This window comes from Rhineura floridana, chromosome 9, assembly GCF_030035675.1.
Source record: "Rhineura floridana isolate rRhiFlo1 chromosome 9, rRhiFlo1.hap2, whole genome shotgun sequence".
Classification (NCBI taxonomy): domain Eukaryota; kingdom Metazoa; phylum Chordata; class Lepidosauria; order Squamata; family Rhineuridae; genus Rhineura; species Rhineura floridana.
The window spans coordinates 111768295-111790654 of NC_084488.1; the positions used below are offsets into that span (position 1 = coordinate 111768295).

Consider the following 22360-nt stretch of genomic DNA (forward strand, 5'->3'; position numbering starts at 1 on the left):
AATATATCATGAGCTGGCCCTGTCTGGCTGACTAAGCATTGCAGAACAAGGCGATTTGCCAAGGCTGCAGTAATTGTCAGCTGACCCCACTGGCCAACCACTTCCCACCCTGGCCTCAGGACTGGCCCATCAAGCAGAATGACTCATTGCTACAAATAGCGCAGCAGACTCCTCATGCCTGGCCTGGCCTGGCCTTCTTCTATAGAACTCGACCCTCATCCCATTATTATTATTATTATTATTACTACTACTACTACTACTATCGTCGTCGTCATCTTAATTAAATTATATACCACATATATGCCAGAATGCTTTCTAAACTGTTTGCAAACATTAAATCTGTGATACATTCCATACATAATTAAAATACACGATAAAACGAAGGTGTATAAAATTGTGCATAAATGTGGAAAAAGTTGAATGGGGAGTTTTTCTCCCTCTCTCAAAATACTAGAATCAGGGGTCATCCAATGAAGCTGAATATTAGAAGATTCAGGACAGACAAAAGGAGGTGCTTCTTCACACAGAGCAAAGTTAAACTACGGAATTCATGCTAACAAGAGGCAGTGATGGCCACCCACTTGGACGGCTTTAAAGAGAATTAGGTTATCAATGGCTTCTTCTTGTTAAGTGCCTTCAAGTCAATTAAGACTTATGGCGACCCTATAAATCAGCAACCTCCAGTAGCATCTGTTATAAACCACCCTGGTCAGGTGTGTGGCTTCCTTTATGGAATCAATCTATCTCTTGTTTGCCCTTCCTCTTTTTCTACTCCCTGCTGTTTTTCCCAGCATTGTTGTGTTTTCTAGTGAATCATGTCTTCTCATGATGTGTCCAAAGTAGGATAACCTCAGTTTCATCATTTTAGCTTCTAGTGCTAGTTCTGGTTTAATTTGTTCTAACACCCAATTATTTGTCTTTTTTGCAGTCCATGGTATCCGCAAAGCTCTCCACCAACACCACATTTCAAATGAGTTGATTTTTCTCTTATCCGCTTTTTTCACTGCCCAACTTTCACATCCATACATAGTTGCTGGGAACCACAACTGGGAGAGTCCTGCTGCATTCCGGTCCTGCTTGTGAGCTTCCCAGAGGCATCTGATTGGCCACTGTGAGAACAGAATGCTAGACTACTTGTGTCTTTTGACCTGATCCAGCAGGACTATTCTCAAGTGCTTTTGTTTGCCGCACTGGGCTCCTGCTGGGAGGAAGGGTGGGATATAAATCAAATAATAAATAAATAAATAAATGACCTTATACAGACCCCAGCTGAGGAGTAACACTCCCTTATAACGATTCAGACCATGGGTCTGTCTTGCTCAGGGCCAAACTAGATGAAACACAATTCAGAAAATTTAGAAATGACATGAATAACTTTTAAAGGAACAGCTGCAGCTCTGGGGACTGGAAAAGACCTGCCCTGGGAGCGAGCATCTGGCTGCCCGATTGCTCACTCTTCTGGGTTGCTGTCTCTCAAGACAGCTGAGGTCCTCTGTAAGTGCTGCAAGAACTGGGACCCCCTGCTTTACCCTGAATCCAGAGAGAGGTTGCAGTCAATCTTGCAGCCTCTTGCATCAGCTCCTGGCTGGTTCAGAGGGCATAAAAGCCTGGCTGCCCTTTGGGTCCTTGGGAACAGCTGAAGTACTGCAGCTTAGGACCAGGATACTTGAAAGATCATCTTACCCCTTATATATCCAGTCGATCACTACACTCTGCAGGTGAGGGCCTCTTACAGAGGGCCTCCTTCTTATTAGAAGGTCCATTCCACACAACATAGGAAGTGGACCTTTAGTGTAGTGACATCTACCCTTTGGAATTCCCTCCCCTTCAATATTAGACAGGCGACATCTCTGTTATCTTTACTTTCCTCTTTCAACAAGCCTGTTAAATAGAGACCTTATCCCAGTCTGTGTCTGTGCTGGAATTGCTTTTTAAGATGTTTTTAAAGCTTTAAAAAAAAGATTTTTAAAAGATGTTTTGTTTTAGTATGTTTTTAAAGATGTTTTGTTTTAGTATGTTTTAAAGATGTTTTGTTTTAATATATTTTAATGTCTTTTATGATGTTTTATAGTGTTTTTAGTGTTTTTGTTTGCCATCCTGGGCTCCTACTGGGAGGAAGGGTGGGAAATAAATTTCATAAATAATAATAATAAAGGGGAAGGGCTATAGCTCAGTGGTAGAGCATCTCCTTTGCATGCAGAAAGCCCCAGGCTAAATCCCAGGTGTCTCCAGGTATGGCTGAGAATGTCCTTGTTGGAAACCCTGGAAAACCTCTGCCAGTCAGTGTAGACAAAACTGACTTCCATAGCCCAATGGTTTGACTCAGTATAAGGTAACTACGGGAATGGGGACCTCATCTGGATCAGAACCCTGGTATGGAGAGGTGAGGGGTGTTAAACCTCCCCCTATCTTCACTGCAGTTCTGATCAGTCCCCACATGCCTATTATCATCATCATCATCATGTATTATTACTATTGCCTGCTCTTCCCCAGAAGGTCCCAGGGCAGGTTACAGCAATGTAAAATAAAGTATTCAAAACAACTGAAACATTACATTTACGGGAAGGGTGGGTCCTAAAAACATACATCTCAAGTGCCGAAGGCCGGGGTAAAGAGGCATGTCTTTAGCAATCACCAAAAAGTGTACAGCGAAGGTGTCAGATGCAGGGAGGGAATTCCACAACTAGGGATGGTGGAGAAGTTCATTTAGTCATCATTTATTTATTTATTACTTTTCTACCCCGCCTTTCTTTCCATGCTAGAAACCCAAGGCGGCTTACATATGGTTCCCAGGCAGTCTCCCATCCAGGCACTGACCAGATCTGATCCTGCTCTAGCTTCAGCAGGGAGGTGGCCACATGTGCCTTCAGACCATAGCCTGCCTATATCCGATCCTTACGTACAGAGGCTGCTGAGAGGAAATAATTGCTCACATGTTTTTTAAAAAATGTTCTGAACTGCACAATGGCTATCATTTGCTTGACAGGGGGGAGCTCCCAATGGCTCCGATGTGGACGTTTCCCCCCAGTGAAAAAACATCAGGGGCTGGGGTCGGATCTGGCTTAGGAGGCTCTCTACCTTCCACACCAGGGACCAATCCAGCTTGGAGGGCCCAAGCCTGCAATTTATTTTCAATCTAGTTTGGTCCTCCCAGGGCTTCAGGCAGAAGCTCTGCCAGCTGATATCCTTTCAACTAGCGATACCAGGAATAGAAGCAGAGGCCTTCTACATACAAAGCATGCCCTCCTCCACCACCTCCTCCTCCTCCCTAACTACGGGCCCTTTCAGCTTTAGATGCTCTAATAAAAAAGTTGCAGAATTAATCTGGGTACAAATATTTCTCCTTTGTTTTATCTACACTAATCTCTTCATTCCTAGCCTCTGCTGCAAAGAGACGAAGTAATAACTCTTTTGTGCGAGGAAAACAAATAAGCCGTGAAAAAATCATTTCTCAAGATCAAAGAAATAAGTCTTTTGGCTCAAAAGAAGCAGGAAATGTTGCAAAGGGGAGTCTTAATGATGAACTTGAGAATGATGCTGTTTAAATCATTTTCCCCTTTTCTCTCTCTCCCTCTCTTTTTCTTTTTGATCCATTATCTTTCTTGGAAGCTTTGAGTACTGGCATAAGCTTCGCAAGTGTTATCTTTCCTTTGATTAAAAAAAAAATGGCCATGGTAAAGTTCTGAAGTGACTGGAATGGTTCCCAGGCAGTGCTGATGCTTGTCCTCCTGATAGATTAAAATGTGATTAATCTCACTTAAATAGGTAAATGTAATTTGCAAGCTCTGGCTGCAGTTTCATGTGGGTGTACAGTGCCCACTGGGCACGATCCACTAGGAAAGATATCGTGCACAAGCCCCACTCAAACAGCAAAGCTCTTGCACAACTCTCACTCATTTCAGTGAGGCTTGGGCAACAAAAATTTCCCAGTGGATTCTGTCTGTCATCTACGTAGGAATCTTTCCCTGTGTTTCCAATGTTCAGAATGCGAGTACCATTGCTTATATGTTGTGAAAACAGCAGCACCTACACACTTTATCAGCAGCCTTTGGGGAACCACAGTACTGGCAGAAATACCAAAAAGTAAGTGAACACCCCCCCCAAAAAACAGCTCAATGAGGGCTGACCATGCTCAGTGGCCACAGAATCGTGGCTGGCTATTGTGGGGTGTGGAATAGAACACTGGAAGGGGATGGAATGGAGTATCACTGAGTATGGCATGGCTGATTTGACTGTATCAGCGAATGAGAGCCCTCTGTACTACAACATTTTATTGCAGGTCTCACTCATAAATCTTATATCTATCTATCTATCTATCTATCTATCTATCTATCTATCTATCTATCTATCTATCTATCTATCTATCTATCTATCACCACCTTTCTCTCTTGGCATATACTTCATACATCACTCAGAGCTCTGCCGACATACCATTCTGTGGATCTGTTTCTGAAGGTCCTGCATTTCATATATATAAAATAAAAAAGCTCAGCTTGATTCAGACCTAATCAAATTTATCTCAAAGGAGACTGATGGCATAGACTCCACCATACATTTTAAAAATGTCATTTATTTGGGTCTGCAGTTCAGCATATCCCATTTACAACCCATATTTGAAAAAAATACAGAAAGGTAATCCAGTTAAAAATTAAATAAATATCACCTACTACCAAGCACAATATTGGCCTCACACCGTTAACCAAATCCCAACCCCAATAAAATGGCCTTTCAAAAGAAATTTACAGTTGAGTTATTCAATAACATTAGAAAAATGCAAAGTACACTCTTCCCCAGACTCTACTCTTTGAAAGTTAGGGAAGTGCCAGTTTGTAAGTACATAAACATTTTGGCACAAAAGCAGAGTTTTATAGAAGATAAAATATATCCTGACACTATTTTTCTCACCTTGTTGGTAGCCCTCAATTCCTCCCCAAACCTGCTTGGACTGATCTGCTGCTTCAGGACCGTTTTTTAATCTCCATTTTCCTGGTATGGTGATCCCAGCCAATCAGGGATCATACTTCAATCATTATAGCATCAAGGCACTGGGTATCCAATCAGATCTGACTACGTAAGAAAACCAGTTCAGAGTAAGAATAAGTAGTATTGCCTTAACTTTGAACTGGCTTATTAACAAGACCAAGTAGCCAAATCAGATTTGGGCAAAAACTTTTTCTCAATTCACAGCTAAGCCTCCCAAGGGAGGGAGGTGCTTTTGGTGGGTTACAAACAAGTTTACATCTCTTTTTGTCTCAGCCCTATTCAGAATGCAGGTGAGGTTCATGTGCTTTATCCCCACATCACAAGATCCCTGCATGTAGAAAACTAGTATGTCAAGAGAGAAAAGTTCTAACCAAACCCCATGGGGAGTACTAAAATGCTCCCCCTCCACACACCCTACCCAAGCATGTACACTCTGAAATGAGACAGTGTTAGGGGGACTTTTTGTTCTGAATGTCTGAAATGGCTCTCATACCAGAGCTCTGTGAAACCTCCAGGGATTCAGCAATTGAGAGGCTGCCACAGAGAAGGCCTGTTAACACATCTTTGCCATCTTTATCATCTGTATACCAAGTTAACCCAAATTTAGGCTCAAATCAACCTGTGGTAGGGTGCAGGTGGTAGATAGACTTGCGTGGCAGCTCTGCAAAAATACACTCATTTGCCATCCAAATGCAACCTTATTGCAAGTACTTTCTGAATATGTGGCACACACACACCTTGCCCTGGGAACTGCCCTGAGACAAGCAGTTATCCGCTATGTGGAATCTACAAGTTACACTGGATGGTAGCACTCCTTGCCTCCCGAGAAGAATGTCGTGGCAAGAGAGTGGAGGCCAGCCCTGAACATGAAGGAGCAACAGAAGACAGCTTGCTTCCCTGCTCCCTGTGTGAAAGAACACTGCTCCAATTACCGGTTACCTAGTACTGCAGAGCTGAAGGGAGGCACATTCTGGTCTCTGCAGCCGGTCAGGTGAATCTTAGGCCACTGGGAGGCTGCACTTTCTGCCTCCCAACAAGAGCATCAGGGCAAAGGGAATCATAGAATCATAGAACAGTAGAGTTGGAAGGGGCCTACAAGGCTGTCAAGTCCAACCCCCTGCTCAATGCAGGAATCCAAATCAAAGCATTCCCAACAGATGGCTGTCCAGTTGCCTCTTGAAGGCCTCCAGTGTCGGAGAGCCCACTACCTCTCTAGGTAATTGATTCCACTGTCATATGGCTCAACAGTTAGGACGTTTTTTCTGATGTTCTGTTGAAATCTGACTTCCTGCAACTTGAGCCCATTATTCTGTGTCCTGCACTCTGGCCAGCCTGGCCACATCCATTGGTCAATGGAGGGGTAGCAACAGAAGGGAGCTTGCATCTCCATTCCCTGCATGAATAACTAGTTTCAAGTTGCAGAGTTGAAAAAAGGCAGGCTCTGGCTTCTTCCATTAGATGCATGCACACTCATATTTAATTACAATCTATAGTAAGCCACCTTGATGATTATTGGATCACTCCAAGCACCCTGGGGAAAACACAAATATGGCAGGTAGACAGATAAGAAAGCATATTGTGCTGGAGACAAGGCAACATTCCTCATGTACTTACCAACACAGTATCCCACCAGATTGAGGTACTGCTCCTCCTTGCAATGGGTTCTACATCTTCCATTGACAAAAGTAGCATGGGGATGACAGGTTGTGCACTCAGCATCTGAAGGCCCGCTGCATGCTTTGCAAGAGGGATGGCACACTGGATGACAGCAAGACAAGAGAGCTCTGCTAAGACAACCCACTTCTTTGACAAAGGCAAAGTAAGTGATTTTGTAGCTGACAAAATTCACAATTACAAATATGTGTGTATTTAATGCACGTATACATATAAATAGCTAAAAACAGCAGATGTTTCCCTGAGCTACATCATTGTTGAGGGAGTTCTGCAGCAGAAGTGTGACATGCAAACACATTCTGTACACTGAATGTATGTTACATTCAAAAGCGAGCATAGCAGCTGTCTATAGAAAGGTGAGTTATCCAGTTGGGAAGCATCTGAGGCTTTTGCCGGGGCAGGATTAATTCTCATGCTAAGTAGGCTACAGAGCTGGGTCCCAGCCATATAAGGGCCATTCTACTAAAAGCTATCTGGAGCTTATTCCATCCTGTTCCTTGTGCCATAGACTGAAATGCAACCATCTGTTGCATATATATGGGCTCAAATCTTCTACACACCCTTAAGAGAACACACTGGATGCATAAATAACTCTCATGTGGCCAGATAATAAGTAACTTCAACAGACTCTTTCTCCTGCATCTTTGCAACATTTCCTCCTTCATAAATGTCAGAGTCTGTAGCAGGCTCTAAATTAAAAACAATAACCTAATACAGAGTAACAAAAAAGGTTTATCTCCCGTCAGCTTGTACCAAATAGACTATCCTCAGGCCTCCCAGAACATCAGCAGCAAATTTTCACAAGTGTTTCCCATGAATAAAATAAAAAAGCAGTTCTTTGTTATCTGTACAGCTATGAGCCAGGCATTCCTCTGGATCTGTATTCACAAACTTGGCCTGAAATTAAATGGGATCTTAAATGGAAGATTAAGGTCCACATTAATCTTTGAAGTTTCAAACAAACATACTATAAAGCAAGGAAGAGTCAAGGCTACTATCATTACCACCATCCATCCAGGCTGTTTTTTTTAAAATGTTGATAGACATTTATAAACATATTTAACATTTCAATCACGTTCTGGAATGTTTCCTATACATCTAGATAAAGTATAAACAAGTGCAGAGGGGAGAACCAAGCAAGCCGCCTTGAGCTTCTTAGAAGAAAGGTGGAATATAATTATTAATATTTTAAAAAAACAAAACCACACTCAATACCAGCAAGGCTACCTCCTCCATACAGGAATGCCCCATCATTCTGCACAAACCATATTTATTTGTTTTCTGGAGACTGTGTCTATTTCATCTCCAGCAAGGCAGCACATCTGTCCCCCTTAAAAACCCAGCAGCAAAAAGAGGGTCTTGATGAGGCAAGTTGTTCCCCAAACAGAAAGCCTCTCCCCACAGCACTCACTCATTTTACACTGGGGAAGGAGATCGCACTGCTGTCGCCAGTATAGTGCTAAGAATGGAAATATGGGAAGGAGTTCCTTTGCTCTATTGTGATGATGGGGTTTTTAATCTTATGCTTAAGATGTTATAAGTCAGCTGTGATCAAAAGTGCTGGTGGCTGGGATGCAACAAGCAGATACTCAGCAGTGTGGGACTCACAGTAGCAATGCGCCTCCTGGCGATAGTATCCGTCCAGACATTCAGAGACACACTGGCCTTTGTAAAGGGCTCGGAGGGACGTGCATGCTGTGCAGTTCTCTGAGGACTTCTCCGTACAAGACAAGCAGGAGGAGTGGCAGTCTGCAGGAAAGAAAGGGAGGAGTGTAGCCAACTGAACTTGCCCAGTTCTGCTTTGCTCACAGCACTTTCTCACATACGTGTTTGGAGTTAACACACCACAACGTCTTCCTCTGCTACAAAGGGAATGGCAAGGGGCTATAGCTCAGTGGCAGGGCATCTGCTTTCCAAGCTGAAGGTTCCAGGCTCAATTCCCGGCTCCTCAAGGTAGGGCTGGGGATGCCCCGTCTGAAATCCTGGAGAGCACCCGCCAGTCAATGCAGACAAAACTAAGCTAGGTGGACCAATAGTTTTGTTCAGCAAAAGGCAGCTTCCTTTGTTCCATCCCCTACAGATGGGTGTCCAACCACTTCCTGAAGACCTCCAGGGAGGGAGGGCTCCCTCCCACCCACTCTGGTTCCATTGCCAAAGTGCTTGTACCATCAAGACGTTATGCCTAGCAGTCAACTGAAATCTACCTTCCAGTAACTTAAACCCATTAGATCTAGTCCCGCTCTCTAGGGGAGAGCCTTTGCCCTCTTCTCCGTGATGCCCCCTCAGTACTATCTACACTGAGTGGCAGTGGTCCTCCAGGATTTCCAACGGGGAACATTCCCAGACCCACCTGGGGATGCCAGGGATTGAACCTGGGACCTTCTGCGTGGAAACAGCAGGGGCTCTACCACTGAACTGTGGTCCTGATGCTCTGGCTCTGGATTTCCTGCATTAAGCAGCAGGTTGGGCTAGGCAGCCTACAAGCCCCCCCAGCTCTATGATCTTCTGCCTGAGTCAACTTTTTCCAAGTGCACCTGAACGACATTGAATCCAAACCCTGTGCTCAGTAGTTCCCTCTCCTATGTCAGTTTCTGAAATATCTATATAACCAACAAATTTGTTTGCTATGGAGCATGTTTTGGATACAAATGCTGAACGGGTGATTTTGAGATGGGATCTGCACCTGCGTTGTTAACAGAAGACCCTTGAGCACAGAAAAAGTGCTCAGAACTAGGGTTGCCGGGCTCAGGGCCTGAGAATGATTCTGTATCTTTAAGAGAAGAGAAAATTCAGCCAAGTACAGGTTTTCTTGCAACACTGTAATGGGAAAAACCACAAGGTGAAATTCTCCCCTCCTCCTGCACAACTTTTCAAGATACAGAAGACCTCTTGGAGGCTGGGCCTGGCAACCAAGAGGTCTTCTGTACCTTTCAAAGTTGTGCAGGGGGAAGGGAGAATTTCACCTTGCGTTTTTTTCCATTACAGTGTTGCAAGAAAAGCTGCACTCGGCTGAATTTTCTTTTCCCTTAAAGATACAGAATCATTCTCAGGCCCTGAGCCTGGCAACCCTACTCAGAACTACCTTCGGAACAGATTGTCTCCCAATAAACGTCAACACAAAGTAACACAGTGAGCATAACAACTTTTTTACTAGTCAATCTTTTCTGGGTAATTTGTTCAACGAGATGGGAGGACGGAGCCATCCAGGTCAGCAGAATTTCTCTTCTTTGATGATGGTCAACAGTTCTACCCATCTAGAATGTTTTGTTTCATTTAGGATGTATCGAATCCTTGAGTGCTTCAAAAGGGATGTTACCCCAACGTGCCCCCTTCCAACAACTGCAAAGCTGCACTGGTCTGAGTGACTCACACAGAAAACATGCACAGGCATCTCGTCGTGCTTGAGGGATTCAGCCTTCACTGATTCCCATATGACATGACCTGATCCATACCTCTCAGACTAATGTGTGGATCAGAACTCAGCTCTAAGCAGCCCAATTCTTTCTAAGGACAAGCAGCCTGCTGTTCAGCTGTCCTGTTTATAAAGTGCAGTGGCTCAGTGGCAGAGCATCTGGTTTGCATGCAGAAGCTCCCAGGTTCGGTCCCTGGCGTCTTCGGGTAGGGCTGGGAAAGACTCCTGTCTGAAACCCTGGATAGCTGCTGCCTGTGAAGTGTACTGAGCAACGTGGACTGACTCAATATAAGGCAGCTTCCTATGTTCCTTAGTTCCATCTCCTTTCCCCTTCCTCCTTGCTATGATCAAGGGTGATGGCTTTGCAAAAACAGCCTGGTGCAGTTGCATTCATCAGAGATCTACATTATTGGTGACTTGTGGAGAATGGGGGAAATGGGAAGGGGGATCTCAACAGTTCGATTTTTCAAGCCACGGACCAGCCCAACAGCCAGATGGGCAGCACTTGGATGGGAACAAGGATAAGCACGAGCGAGCCAGTCGCCATTTTGTCAACAAAAAGCAAAGGCTGAGTGCTTGGATGGGGAACATCACAAAGCCAAGGCAGGCTGGTCAGCACTGTGAATGGGGACTTATGCAATGGCCTGGGATGAAACCAACTAAAAAGCCAACCATTCAAAAAACCCTGCTCTTGAAAAAAAAATGCAAATAAATGTCCAAAACATACTATTTGGGGAAGTGGAAAACGCCACAAACATAAAAGAGAAAATGTATCCCTAGCCAACAAAATGGTGATCAGCAAAGAACAGTTCAGGCAAACATCTGTAAATGCTTTTATGTCCCATGGGCTGGATTCAGACTTATATTTGACCCACTGAAATCAATGAGACTTAATAGATGTAGATGTTCAGGTTGTCGAATTTGCCTTTCCTTGATTCAGGGCAATATTCAGCTGTGTCCACCCACTTGCAGAACACAAATCTGCTTGTGCAACAGGAAATGTGGTTTCTCTTCCCTCCCCCCCAGCAACCCCAAACTCTGCTCTGGAGGATATCTCAAACCTTCAGAGCAAATGTGGAGACAACACAGGGGGCTGGAGAGGAGAAAAAAATCTCATGAACTCTGCAGAGAACTCCTGGCAGAGTGAGCAGAAGGAGGAGGAGGAGGACTGGGATCAGGGAGAGGGGCCCAGTGGTCTGCAGAGGGAGGGGGCTGAAATAGGAAAAGACTTTAGGAGTCTGGCCAGCAACAGCCCTGCTCCAGATGCTCCAGCTACGATAGTTGAGATGGTGTCTGCCAGTAAACCATCCATCACCATGTCTCCCTATTCTGCCCTGCCTCCTGCACCACCTTCAGGGTGGGAAGAGGCATGGGCGTGACTGGAGCAGGGGACTGGAGAAGAACTGGCCAAGATATCTTCCTCCCCTGTTGCCAAGTGCAAACAGACTGGACCTGCTTTCCAGCCTGTCCATAGGAATCCCCATTTCCTGGCCCAGCCTCAATCTGGGAAGCAATTTCCACACAAGTAGTGAGCCCGCCCTGAGCCTACTTAAGTGGTCTCGGGGTGTGTGTATCAAATTGCTGTGACAACATCTTCACTTGAGTAGCCATGCCTAGCAGGGCCTTGTAGAGTCACAGAGACTGTGATATCTGTAATCTGATCTATGTACTGCTCTAGAGTCAAATTTCATATTAAAAATAACTGAGAAAAACCCACCAGTGTTTCCAAATTTGATTTCAATGGGGTTCATGAAAATGAGGAAGGAGAAGCCCCACCATACACTGAGTTAGATCTCACCCCCACTTTTTTTTTTAAGGCATGAACAAATGAAGATCTAGGTATGACTTCTTCATTATTATCCTGGGAAATTCCTTGGCTCACCTTTGCATACCCCATCATTATTGAGGTAGAACTGGTCTTTGCACTGGGGTAGACAGATACCAACAGATGTCCCCTCAAGTTTCATTTCTGGTTGCAGACTCTCCTCCAGCTTCATGCACCTTGTGCAGTGTAAATGTTCAGGGCCAACACACTCACGGCAAGATGGATGGCATCCTGAGGACAAGAAAGGGACTGTGAAATTCGAAGCAAAATGAGGCTGTAATGGGGCTGTCAGAATAAGAAACAGATGCTCCTTCCTTGGCCAGAGAAGGCCAAGGCACGGACAGTAAAACAGGATTCTAATTAGCAGTGGTTTGGGTGCCTGCTTTTCAGTTTTCTTCCGCTCCTACTCCCACAAACATTTCTTCCAGCATCGTTATCCAAAAACACTTAGCACAACCACTTCTTCCAAGGACATCAGTCACTTGGATTCAAGGAGACTCTTCCAAGGATGTGAATGAAAGGACACCACTACAAGGATTTTATTTAAGTTAGAGCAGCAGTGGCATCCTCTTGGTCGTGGCAGCGCTGAGCTCATCAGGACAGGGATAGGGAGGGACAAGGGACAGGGAAGTTCTGGGTTGGAGGCAGCAGCCTTGGGACTGTCAACCCAGAACTCTCTTGACCTCACCGCCACTGCCTCACCACATCCCTCTCTCGACAAGTGCAGCACTGCTGCCGCCGGGAGCTGCCACTGCCTCTCTCCCTTACACCCAGGCACAAACCACATGCTGCGGGCATTTCTTTTTTGGCCTGCGACAAGAAGTGAAGGTTTTGCTACCTTTGCAGATGGTGTGGTCCTGATAAAAGCCCTCTCCGCAAGCAGAAAGACATTGACCCTGGCGCAGGGCTAGGGGGAAAGAACAGGAAGCACACTGAGTAGACAAAGGTCCGAGGCAGCTGGCACAGGACCTGTGGCAAGCTGGTAAACAAACAGAAAGAGCTTGTTAAGTGCAACAGTTTCTGATTCATATTGTAAGAACAGCCCATGTAGGCCAGCACTTGGTTCTTCCAGTGGCCAACCAGATGCCCATGGGAAGCACACAAGCAGGACCTCAGCCCAACAGCAGTCTCCCCTCCTGTGGTTTCCAGCAACTGGTATTCAGGGGCAAACTGAAACATAGCCCAATAATCCTTACATACAAAGTTACTGAATTTCTCTAACCCAAAATGATGACTCCAGTACATAACAATTTGAACTATTTGTCCATTTCTTCTATAACCCATATAAGTGAATTTATCCATGCAAGCCATTTCGGGGACTTTAAATGATCACTTTCTGGATGGATGGGAAATTGTTGGGACCGCTTTTTGCAGCGAAGTGGCCCAATTTGCTGGTCCTGGACTTGTTTGTGGATCAAACTCCTCCGGATTTTGGAGTGTAGTTTTGTTGCACAAAAGGCATGAGCAAAAATATGTGTTTCATGGTTAAAATGCATTTACAGAAAAATGTAGTGAAAATACATATTTTGCGGGAAAATGCACAATAGCGTATATAATAATGTGTAGCATTGAAATGCAAACTTTTCATGCATTCCTAGGAATGGGGGTAGCAGCCTTATACCTAGTCAAACTATTGGTCCATCTAATTAGCATCCCCAGGGCACCTTACAACAAATAATAAAACACAGTAATATAAAACAACAATATAACACCATAGCTGTGTGTGCAAATAAATCTCCAACAGAATCAGATCAAGAACTTTACATTAAGCTGGAGAGGCACTTTTAAGAGTACCACGTGATGTCGCCTTGCTTCTACAAGACAGAGGGCATTTAGTGTGTCTGTGTCAGCTGTGGACTTCCTTGCCTATTACAATTAAGGAAGCACCATCAGTACTTTGGTTCTGATGCCAACTTAAGCTTTTCCTGTTTACACACGCCTTTTCTGATGTGCAGTTCAGCCACTGGTTACTGGGCATCACTGTCCAGATGCTGAGTAAAGATTTTTATGCTGTTCTGTGGGTGTGTTATGTTCCCTGCCTAGATACTTTGTGGACTGTGCAGTACATAAGCCTATAAATAAAATAAGTAATTTCTAAAAAGTTCTTACCTCTGCATCTCCGAGAACTATCTGCATAGTGGCCCCCGGGGCATTCCGACACGCAGATCCCACCATGCACAATTCTGTCTGAAGCACAGGCTGAGCATCTGGGCCGGTCTGGATAACACATATCACAGGTCCCATTGCAGGCTAATGAAGAAAGAATACGATGAGTGAGTTGCATTAGTCAAAGGGAAGCAAGGAAAGAAACGATATAGCCTTCGGTGTGCGTAGTGTTTAGCATGGGGGTGGGGAATATTTTCGGATGCAGGTGAACTGTGGCAGGTGGGTGGAACAACCCAGTTGTCAATCACATGATGTCATTATGTCATCACACGACTGACAGGTGAGTTGTCCCACCCAGCTGTCAAAATCCCTTGTGTGGGGTTCCCAAGCTTGGGAACCTCAGCACAAGGGGCATTGACAGCCCTGTGCTTTGCAAGTCTCTCTGCACTTCTCCTTTCCACCCCCAATGTTGGAGGTGCAAAGGAGCCCCATGGGGAAGATCGCAAAGCCCTTTACAGTCCTCTCCACACCACTTCTTTCCATCTCCAATGTCAGTGATAGAAAGGAGCCACTTCAAAGAGCAATGCTGGGAGGGTGCTAGGTCCCAGCCAGGTGAGCCCTTGTCAGGGGAAGACCAGGAGGCTCCGGCCTTGGACCAAGCCCTGACTACAGGCCCCGACTCCCCAGGAGTAAAAGATTCCTTGGGCGTAAAGGACTCGCTGCAGGTGATCAATGGGTGTCAGCTGAGGGTTGGGGTGTGGCTCAGCAGCTCCAGCATAAAAACCTCTGAAGGACTGCTGGAACTATATATATATATATACATGCGTACATACACATTCATGGTCTAGTTCTGTGCCTGATCTCTCTAAAGATTGCCGGTGTACCCTGGACCTGTCTCTTGCCTTGCCCCCTGCCTGTGTTGCTTACAGACTGCTCTGACCCTGATTCTTGCCTGACCCTCTTGGCTCTGAGGTAGACTCTAGACTAGCCTTTCCCAACTAGTGGGCCACCAGATATTGTTGGACCACAATTCCCATCTTTCCTGACCATTGGCAATGCTGGCTGAGGCTGATGGGAGTTGTGGTCCAACAACATCTGGTGGCCCACTAGTTGGGAAAGGCTGTGCTAGAGTCTCACTTAGGACTGACCCTGGATGCTGCCTTCACTTAAGTTTCTTCGAGAAAATCTCTCGCCTCTTTAGGGAGCCTGGTGAGAACAGGACAACAGGAGATGTGGTTTCCACTGAAGAGAAATTGCTGCTCCCCCCCCCCTTCAAGCAAGATCTGCTCCTACTGTCCAGCTAATGGGCCACTAGGAGTGTGGCTTGCTTCAGCAAATGAATGAGGAACCCACTTTAAGCTTCCAATTGCTCGTTTGAAGCCCTGCCCTTGCCTACCCCAAATGCTGCGTATGATGTCAGGGGTAAGGTGGGTAGGTGTGGCTTTCCCATAATGATCTCACAGACCAAATGGGGAGGTCCGATGATCAAGTTTGGCCCATGGGCTGGAGGTTCCCACTCCTCGCCTAGCGAATAGTGCAGCACAGTTTTTAAAGTGGATCTTAAAAACCCACCTTTTCCAGAGTGCTTTTATCTCAAATAAGGCCATCCTCTCATGGCATTGTTTTGGAAGGGATAGTTCTGCTATGTGTGCTGCAATTTGTGTTGGTGCTTGTTTATTTGTCATGACAGACCTGTGTTTTTAGATAACTCTTCATAGTGTTGCCATTGTTAGTTTTTTATTTTGTATTTTTTTATGATATTGTAAGCTGTCTTGGGTTGGCTATACCCCAAACAGGGGGCATATGAATTATTTTATAAATAATAAATTTTATAAATAAGTATTTTTATTAAAGTATAAGGGTAAACTATCTTAAATTTAAAGGTGTTTTCAAAAGGGATGGTAAGGCAGGCCTGGACATCTGATGCCTGGCCAAGCTGACCACACCCAATTAATCATGTATAAACCTTATTGTTTTGTTGCCTGCCTAGAACTAACCCCCCTCAAAAGAGGGGAAGTCAATCATCTTGAAGACCACATTACAGTAGGGCCCCGCTTTACAGCGCTTTGCTTTACAGCAATTCACTAATACAGCGGTCTCAATTAGACGCAATTGGACTGAAGCCCCACTCATACGGCGCTTGTTCCACTTTTATGGTGGTTTTCGGGCATCGCACGCCATTCTATTCAATGGGTTCCGCTTTACAGAAGTTTTTGCTTTACAGCAGGGGTCCGGAACATAACCCGCCATATGAGTGGGGCCCTACTGTACATGACTACAGGAGTACATTTGGCTGTTGTTCCAGACTTTTTGTAGGCCTGTGCCAAGGGCTATCAGATTAACACTGGAGAGTAAAACTTGTTCAAGGGCCGACCTCACCTGGCCAACCCAACCCTATTCAATAGCTGCAAAAACAGCAGGACCAGATTGCAATGTACACTAGTGGAGGAGTGCTATGGAGTTTGGGTGGCCTTGTGCCCCACTTTACAGAGGACAATCCTGTATTTGAAGGCACCCTCTAATTGAAGGGCTGCCCGGTCCAAATCCAGTGTAAAGATAGACCCCTAAGAAGGGAGAGAAGGGGGCCTTGAAGTTGCCCATCAACAGAAGAGCAGACTGAGCAAGCTCTCAGATCACCTGGTCAGTCTTCCCCTCGATGCTCCCTCTTTTGGCAACTGCAAGTGGCCACCCTCTAAGGAGTGCTCCACTCTTCCTCGCCTTTTTGCTTTTCCCTGAGATCCCATTCCCCCCTATGCTGGCTCCTTTTCTTCTCACTGGAGTCCAAACAGCCTTGCCCAGCCATGGGGAAACACAACTGTGGGGAGAGAAGAAAAACAGGGAAAGGCACCAAGATAAACAGAAAGAAAAATGCCACCTGTTTCACTTCAATGTATCAGGCCTTGCAATTAAAGGCACAGGAGCAAACCAATTAAGAAGCTGGCAACCGTGTTATTTGCCAGCATCTTCCTAACTATTGCAATGATCCCTCACTTTTTACCTCTGCCTCGGGGTTAGATACTCTCAGAGTTAAGGGAAATACCATTGTCTAGGTACAAAGACTGGTTTATCGGCTGAGGACAGACATGCCCAGTAGCATAAATAGCTGGTACTCAATGCCACTCCTTTTTCATGATGACTCGGTTGTTCTAAATAATCAGATGCTGAAAGACTGGAGGTTCTCTTGCTTGCTGAGCAGCAACAATAAGCTGCACAAATCAGCTCATTTGTGGAAAACCACACGGACCTTGTCAACCATTAATTTCCAGTCGTGCAATACGTTAGCAGCATGATGACTAAAGACTGCAGCTGGTATAATTTTGTTTTTTTTTTTAAAAAGGGAAATGTGGAAGGAGAGAGAAGAACAGAGAGAGTGGAAGGGAATGACTTTGTTGGAGAATCTCTCATCGCGTGGAGAAAGAGCTCATTGCTGTCAGTACAGCTGAGGCCGAGAGAGTGGGGGCAACTCCAGTGTCATTTTGCACATGGAGATGCAGGAGTGAGCTGGGAAGGGGGTGTCCCCATTGTTGTGAGCTTACTGGCTCTCTTCATGTCTGGGGGGGCATGTGGGTGTTAGTGTTGTCATACAGTCCCTGGCTGGTGGACTTCAGTGGTGTTTCCAGGGACAGGGGAGGCACATCTGTCATTTCTACATGTCCTGGCTGTGTGGTTTTTTCCCCCTCCCCTCCCAGGCTAAGCATGTATGGTAGGAGTGGGGAACCTTTTTGGCAGAGAGGGCCAGATCTTTATCTATCCCCGCCTCCATGGGCTATCTTTGACAGGTGGGTGGGACAATCGCCTGGAGTCATTTTGTCAAAGTTTTCCTTGAAACTGCTTCATGCTCCTGGAGCAAAGCAGGCTTGCTCCACCCACTTGGCAGCCATTCCATCACTGTAGCGGCGAAGAATCTCTCCCTCTCCTCTCCCATGTAATTGGCATATAGGATTGCTCTGTTAATTGTTTAAACCACTTCCCAAACCCTTAAGAACCATTCTGTCATTGATGGCTGGTTCAGTTCTTTACAACTAATACAACAGTTCAGTTACAACAGTTCAGTTATTTACAACTAATATTCTTTAGAATGTTGTCAAAGAGACATTGGGACAGTGCTTAACTTTTAAAAACAGGTGCTGAGGGCTCAGGTCTATATGCGAGTCTGCAAGTCTATTTAATTCTAAGCATGTGAGAATAAGAGAAAAATCAACTCATTTGAAATGTGGTGTTGGAGGAGAGCTTTGCACATACCATGGACTGCAAAAAAGACAATTAATTGGGTGTTAGAGTGAATTAAACCAGAACTATCATTAGAAGCTAAAATGATGAAACAGAGGTTATCATACTTCGGAAGTATAAAGAGAAGGCATGATTCACTAGAAAAGACAACAATGCTGGGAGAAAAAAAAGGGAGTAGAAAAAGAGGAAGGCCAAACAAGAGATGGATTGATTCCATAAAGGAAGCCCCAGACCTGAACTTACAAAATCTGAACAGGGTGCTTCACGACAGATGCTATTGGAGGTCGCTGATTCATAGGGTCGCCATAAGTCGTAATCGACTTGAAGGCACATAACATCAACAATGAGAATAAGGCAGGCCTCAGTTACTTAGTGGAGTAACTGTGTATGTTCTGAAGTACCTTTACTATGTTACATATCAGTTTCTTCCCAAAGGAGTCACAGATACAGACATAATGGAGCAGTGTTATATAGGTGGAAGCTACAAGGCAAAGAGTACCTGAAAGATTTTTTTTTAACCTACTCCAGGAGTTTCTGTCCCCAATCCAAGACAGTTAGCCCATATATGAACTATGAAAGAAGGGAGTAAGGCTTGCAAAACTTAATTGTGAGGGACTCCTACTAAAACATAAAAGTGTAGATACCAATTCCATTTTAGGACTCTGCAATTAAAGAAACAAATAAAGCCGTTTGATGGCTTAAAGCTTTTACCTTTGCAGACTCCATCCTTAATGTAGAATCCCTGGCCACAACTAGCAATGCAGAAACCTTCCCTTAACACACGAGACGGGTCTTGGCAGGCCAAACAATTGTTTGCAGTTGGGCCCCAGCAAGTAGCACATGATTCATGGCAAGCTGAAGTCAAGAAAAAAGTTTGCATGTCAACCAAGAACTGAGTTACCTCATCTAGTCATTGGGCATCAGTCCTCCCTTATAGGGTTGCCAACTTCTCAACTTGTCCTTGTAACAAAGCTTTTAAACAGCAGCATGGCCTACAGAAATTGGCATGTGAGAAATCTATATGCAGTGAAAAGCGTCCCTGGTTAATCCCCATAGATCAAGTTGCTATAAGGTGCAGAAGCTGGTTGAGCACAGAAACCCCAAACCTCTTTACATATTGTAGTTACAATATAGACTAAATTCTAATGATCCATGTCAAGTCTCATGGTTTTCCCCACATCTGGTCTATATTGGCATTATCCATTAGTTGACTTTGTTGAATCAGTTTTAAGAGGCTAACATCATATATAAAAATGTAAATGTACTTCCTTCAAGTCAATTTTGACTTATGGCGACCCTATGAATAGGGTTTTCATGAGGCTGAGAGGCAGTGACTGGCCCAAGGTCACCCAGTGAGCTTCATGGCTATGTGGGGATTTGAACCCTGGTCTCGCAAGTCATAGTCCAACACCTTAACCACTACATCACATCATATATACTGCTAGCAAAATTAGACACGAGAGCTATGTAGGTGAAGACACCTACGTAGGTGAACAACAGCAGGAAGACGTCATCCTGCTCAGAGAAACTAAAGTTTACAGATATAGGAAAAAGTCTTAGGACAGGGGAAATAAGAGGGCAAAATAACCCTCAAAACACCCCAATGAAGACATAGCATGCTCAGTGGCTACAAAATGCTGAGAGTTTGAGGGACACTGAAGAGAAGTACTCCATGACTTGTTTCATTTGAGTAAGTACTGGCATTTATAATGACAGGGTAATCTCTGATCTCAAAAAATGTTCTTTGACACAGTCCTGTTCTTTGACACAGCTTAGCCATTCCTGCTCTGGCGGTTGTTAGAAGCCAGAAGGGGCAAAGATCCAGTATACTTGTGGTTGGCCTCACCTCTCCAAGTATTCTGACCACATCCTCCAGCTGCACAAATTGAAATGTGTCCAACATGTTCAGGGGACAAATGTTAATGTAATGTCAGCTGGTTGATAGTATAGTACTGCTGTCATTACTCTATCCCACTGTTCCTCCTGTAGGAGCCCTGGGCAATTCACAACAGTCACAAAATACAGGCATCATAAAACAAATTAAAAATATCAACAGCAGCCAACTCAAAACCTAAAAATATAAAGCAGCAGACAATAATACTGTTGGGCTCCAAACTCCAACTATGGTCGAGAGGCATGGACAAACAAATGTGTTTTCAATTAATGCCTGAATGCTATCAGCATGGAGGACAACAGAACTTCACCAGGGAAGGAGCTCCATAAATGGACCCCAACACTAAGAAAGCCCTGTCCCATCTCATCACTCCACAGGACATACTCGTTGACAGGACCGTGAGCAGGGCTTCTGCTGCTGTTCTTAGAGCAGAGTTCACCAAGTATTGGGAGAGATGCTCCTTTAAGTATTTGGATCCCAAACAATTCAGGACTGTGTACATCAATACAAACATTGTGAATTGGACCCAGTAATTCACAGGCAGGCAGTACAGCACTTTTAGGATCAGTGATACATCATCCCATCTCGCTACCCGTCAATGCAACCTTGCAGCAAAATTCTGCAACTGCTGCAGCTTCTGGACAGTCTTCAACGGCAGCCCTATGTGGAGCACACAGCAACAGCCAAGTCGTGAAGTTGTTACAGCATGGATTACTGAACTACCAATCAAAGCATATATTTATTTATGTATTTATTTAGATTTATAACACCAGTGAATCCCAACTGCTCAGGAGAGGTGCAATTTGTATACATAAAGGAGTCACTGGGGGGCATGGGAAAGAGCATGCAACTCTTTGAAACCAGAGACGAAATAAGAATGGAGATGGAAACAGGAAAAATAACCAGCAGATTTTGAAAAACAAAACCAGCAGAAGATTATCACATACACTGAGAACTATTAGGGCTTCTGAACATAGCGGGGAGGGCAACTCAGAGCTCTTCCAGGGGAAAAAAGCCCCTTCTCCTGATCCTCACCCCAGAGGCAGCTGATGTCCAGGGTCACTGGAGCTGGATCAGTCCCCCATCCATGTCTATCCTATTGGTATTTTGCTCCCACGTATAATGCAAGTACAGCATGCTTAAAACACTTTATTGTGATATGCTTTCTAATACATTAAGGGTCATTACCTTTTTTAATGGGTGTAATATCTACAAAAATGTCAACAGGAGGCAATCAGCTACTCAGAGTTCTGGCCCACAAGGAGCTAAAAGCAAGCTTGTACTAGCAATGGGGTAGTGGATGTTTTTCTATTTTCTAGGTGATAGCGGCTCATGCTGAATTTCGTACAATGAAATAAAGGAATGTTATGGATGCCAGTTCTACTACAAGACACAAATAGGTGGATGGGTGGGATTCAGTATGAGCTGTGAATCGTGCAGAAGAGAGATTTATTTATGGCAATCAGAATGGTTATGGCATGTTAAGTCATGTGCAACCAGCACTTACACAAACAGTATAAAAGCATATCAATTTTAGTTATTATTACCTTTTAAAATGATTACACCCAAGTTTTGTCCTAAACATGTTCTGAACTTTCACTGTTCCTCAACAAGGCACGTATATGCTTGTTAGACAGGAGTGAACCTCCAGTGGCATTTGCTCCTGACTTGTTCAGGGGGAAAACGCATGAATCTAAAACCATCTTGGAGGGTGGGAATGCTCCACTGGTAATTTACAGAACTGATAATTTACTAGTACACCTTGAGGCATTTTATAAATATGTAAATTATACAAAAACAGGGGCAGGGTGGAGCATAGCTGCCATTATAATATGACAGGTTTCCTTTATCATTTTATGACCTTAGGGCACAGGTCGCTGGTGCATTATTAAAGCTAAGCAGATCTCAGCCTGGTCAGTGTCTGGATGGGAGACCTCCTGGGAGCTCCAATGTAAGGCACTTTAAGCTTCCCAAAGGAAGAGATAACGGGGATAAAAGCATAATAAAGACATTAGATTAGCATGCAGTTCTTACATTTAGCAGTTCATAACTGAGCCCTTCAGACAGAGCCTAGTCATCAAGAGAAATGAAACTGACCAAAACAGAATTATCCAGGAGAGGTGGGTCACTAGGGCAAGTTGGGGCAGAACCTTGCAATTTTTTCTGCGCTCTAAATCAAACACTAGAGCGCAGCACTCCTGTGTCCTGTAGAATCATATTCATATATTTCCTATCA

General features: G+C 44.6%; 1 protein-coding gene across 5 annotated transcripts in view; it reads right to left on the reverse strand.

The window, feature by feature from the left end:
* The window catches only part of FRAS1 (Fraser extracellular matrix complex subunit 1), a 416443-nt gene that overhangs the window by 192161 nt on the left and 201922 nt on the right, over nt 1-22360 (reverse strand). For all 5 annotated transcript variants that reach the window (XM_061583287.1, XM_061583284.1, XM_061583285.1 and 2 more), the window contains 6 exons: nt 18942-19085; nt 14004-14144; nt 12733-12873; nt 11952-12125; nt 8266-8406; nt 6598-6741 (listed from right to left, as the gene is read on the reverse strand). In XM_061583287.1, the coding sequence (XP_061439271.1) occupies nt 6598-6741; nt 8266-8406; nt 11952-12125; nt 12733-12873; nt 14004-14144; nt 18942-19085 (885 nt within the window). The remainder of the gene's footprint in view (nt 1-6597; nt 6742-8265; nt 8407-11951; nt 12126-12732; nt 12874-14003; nt 14145-18941; nt 19086-22360) is intronic.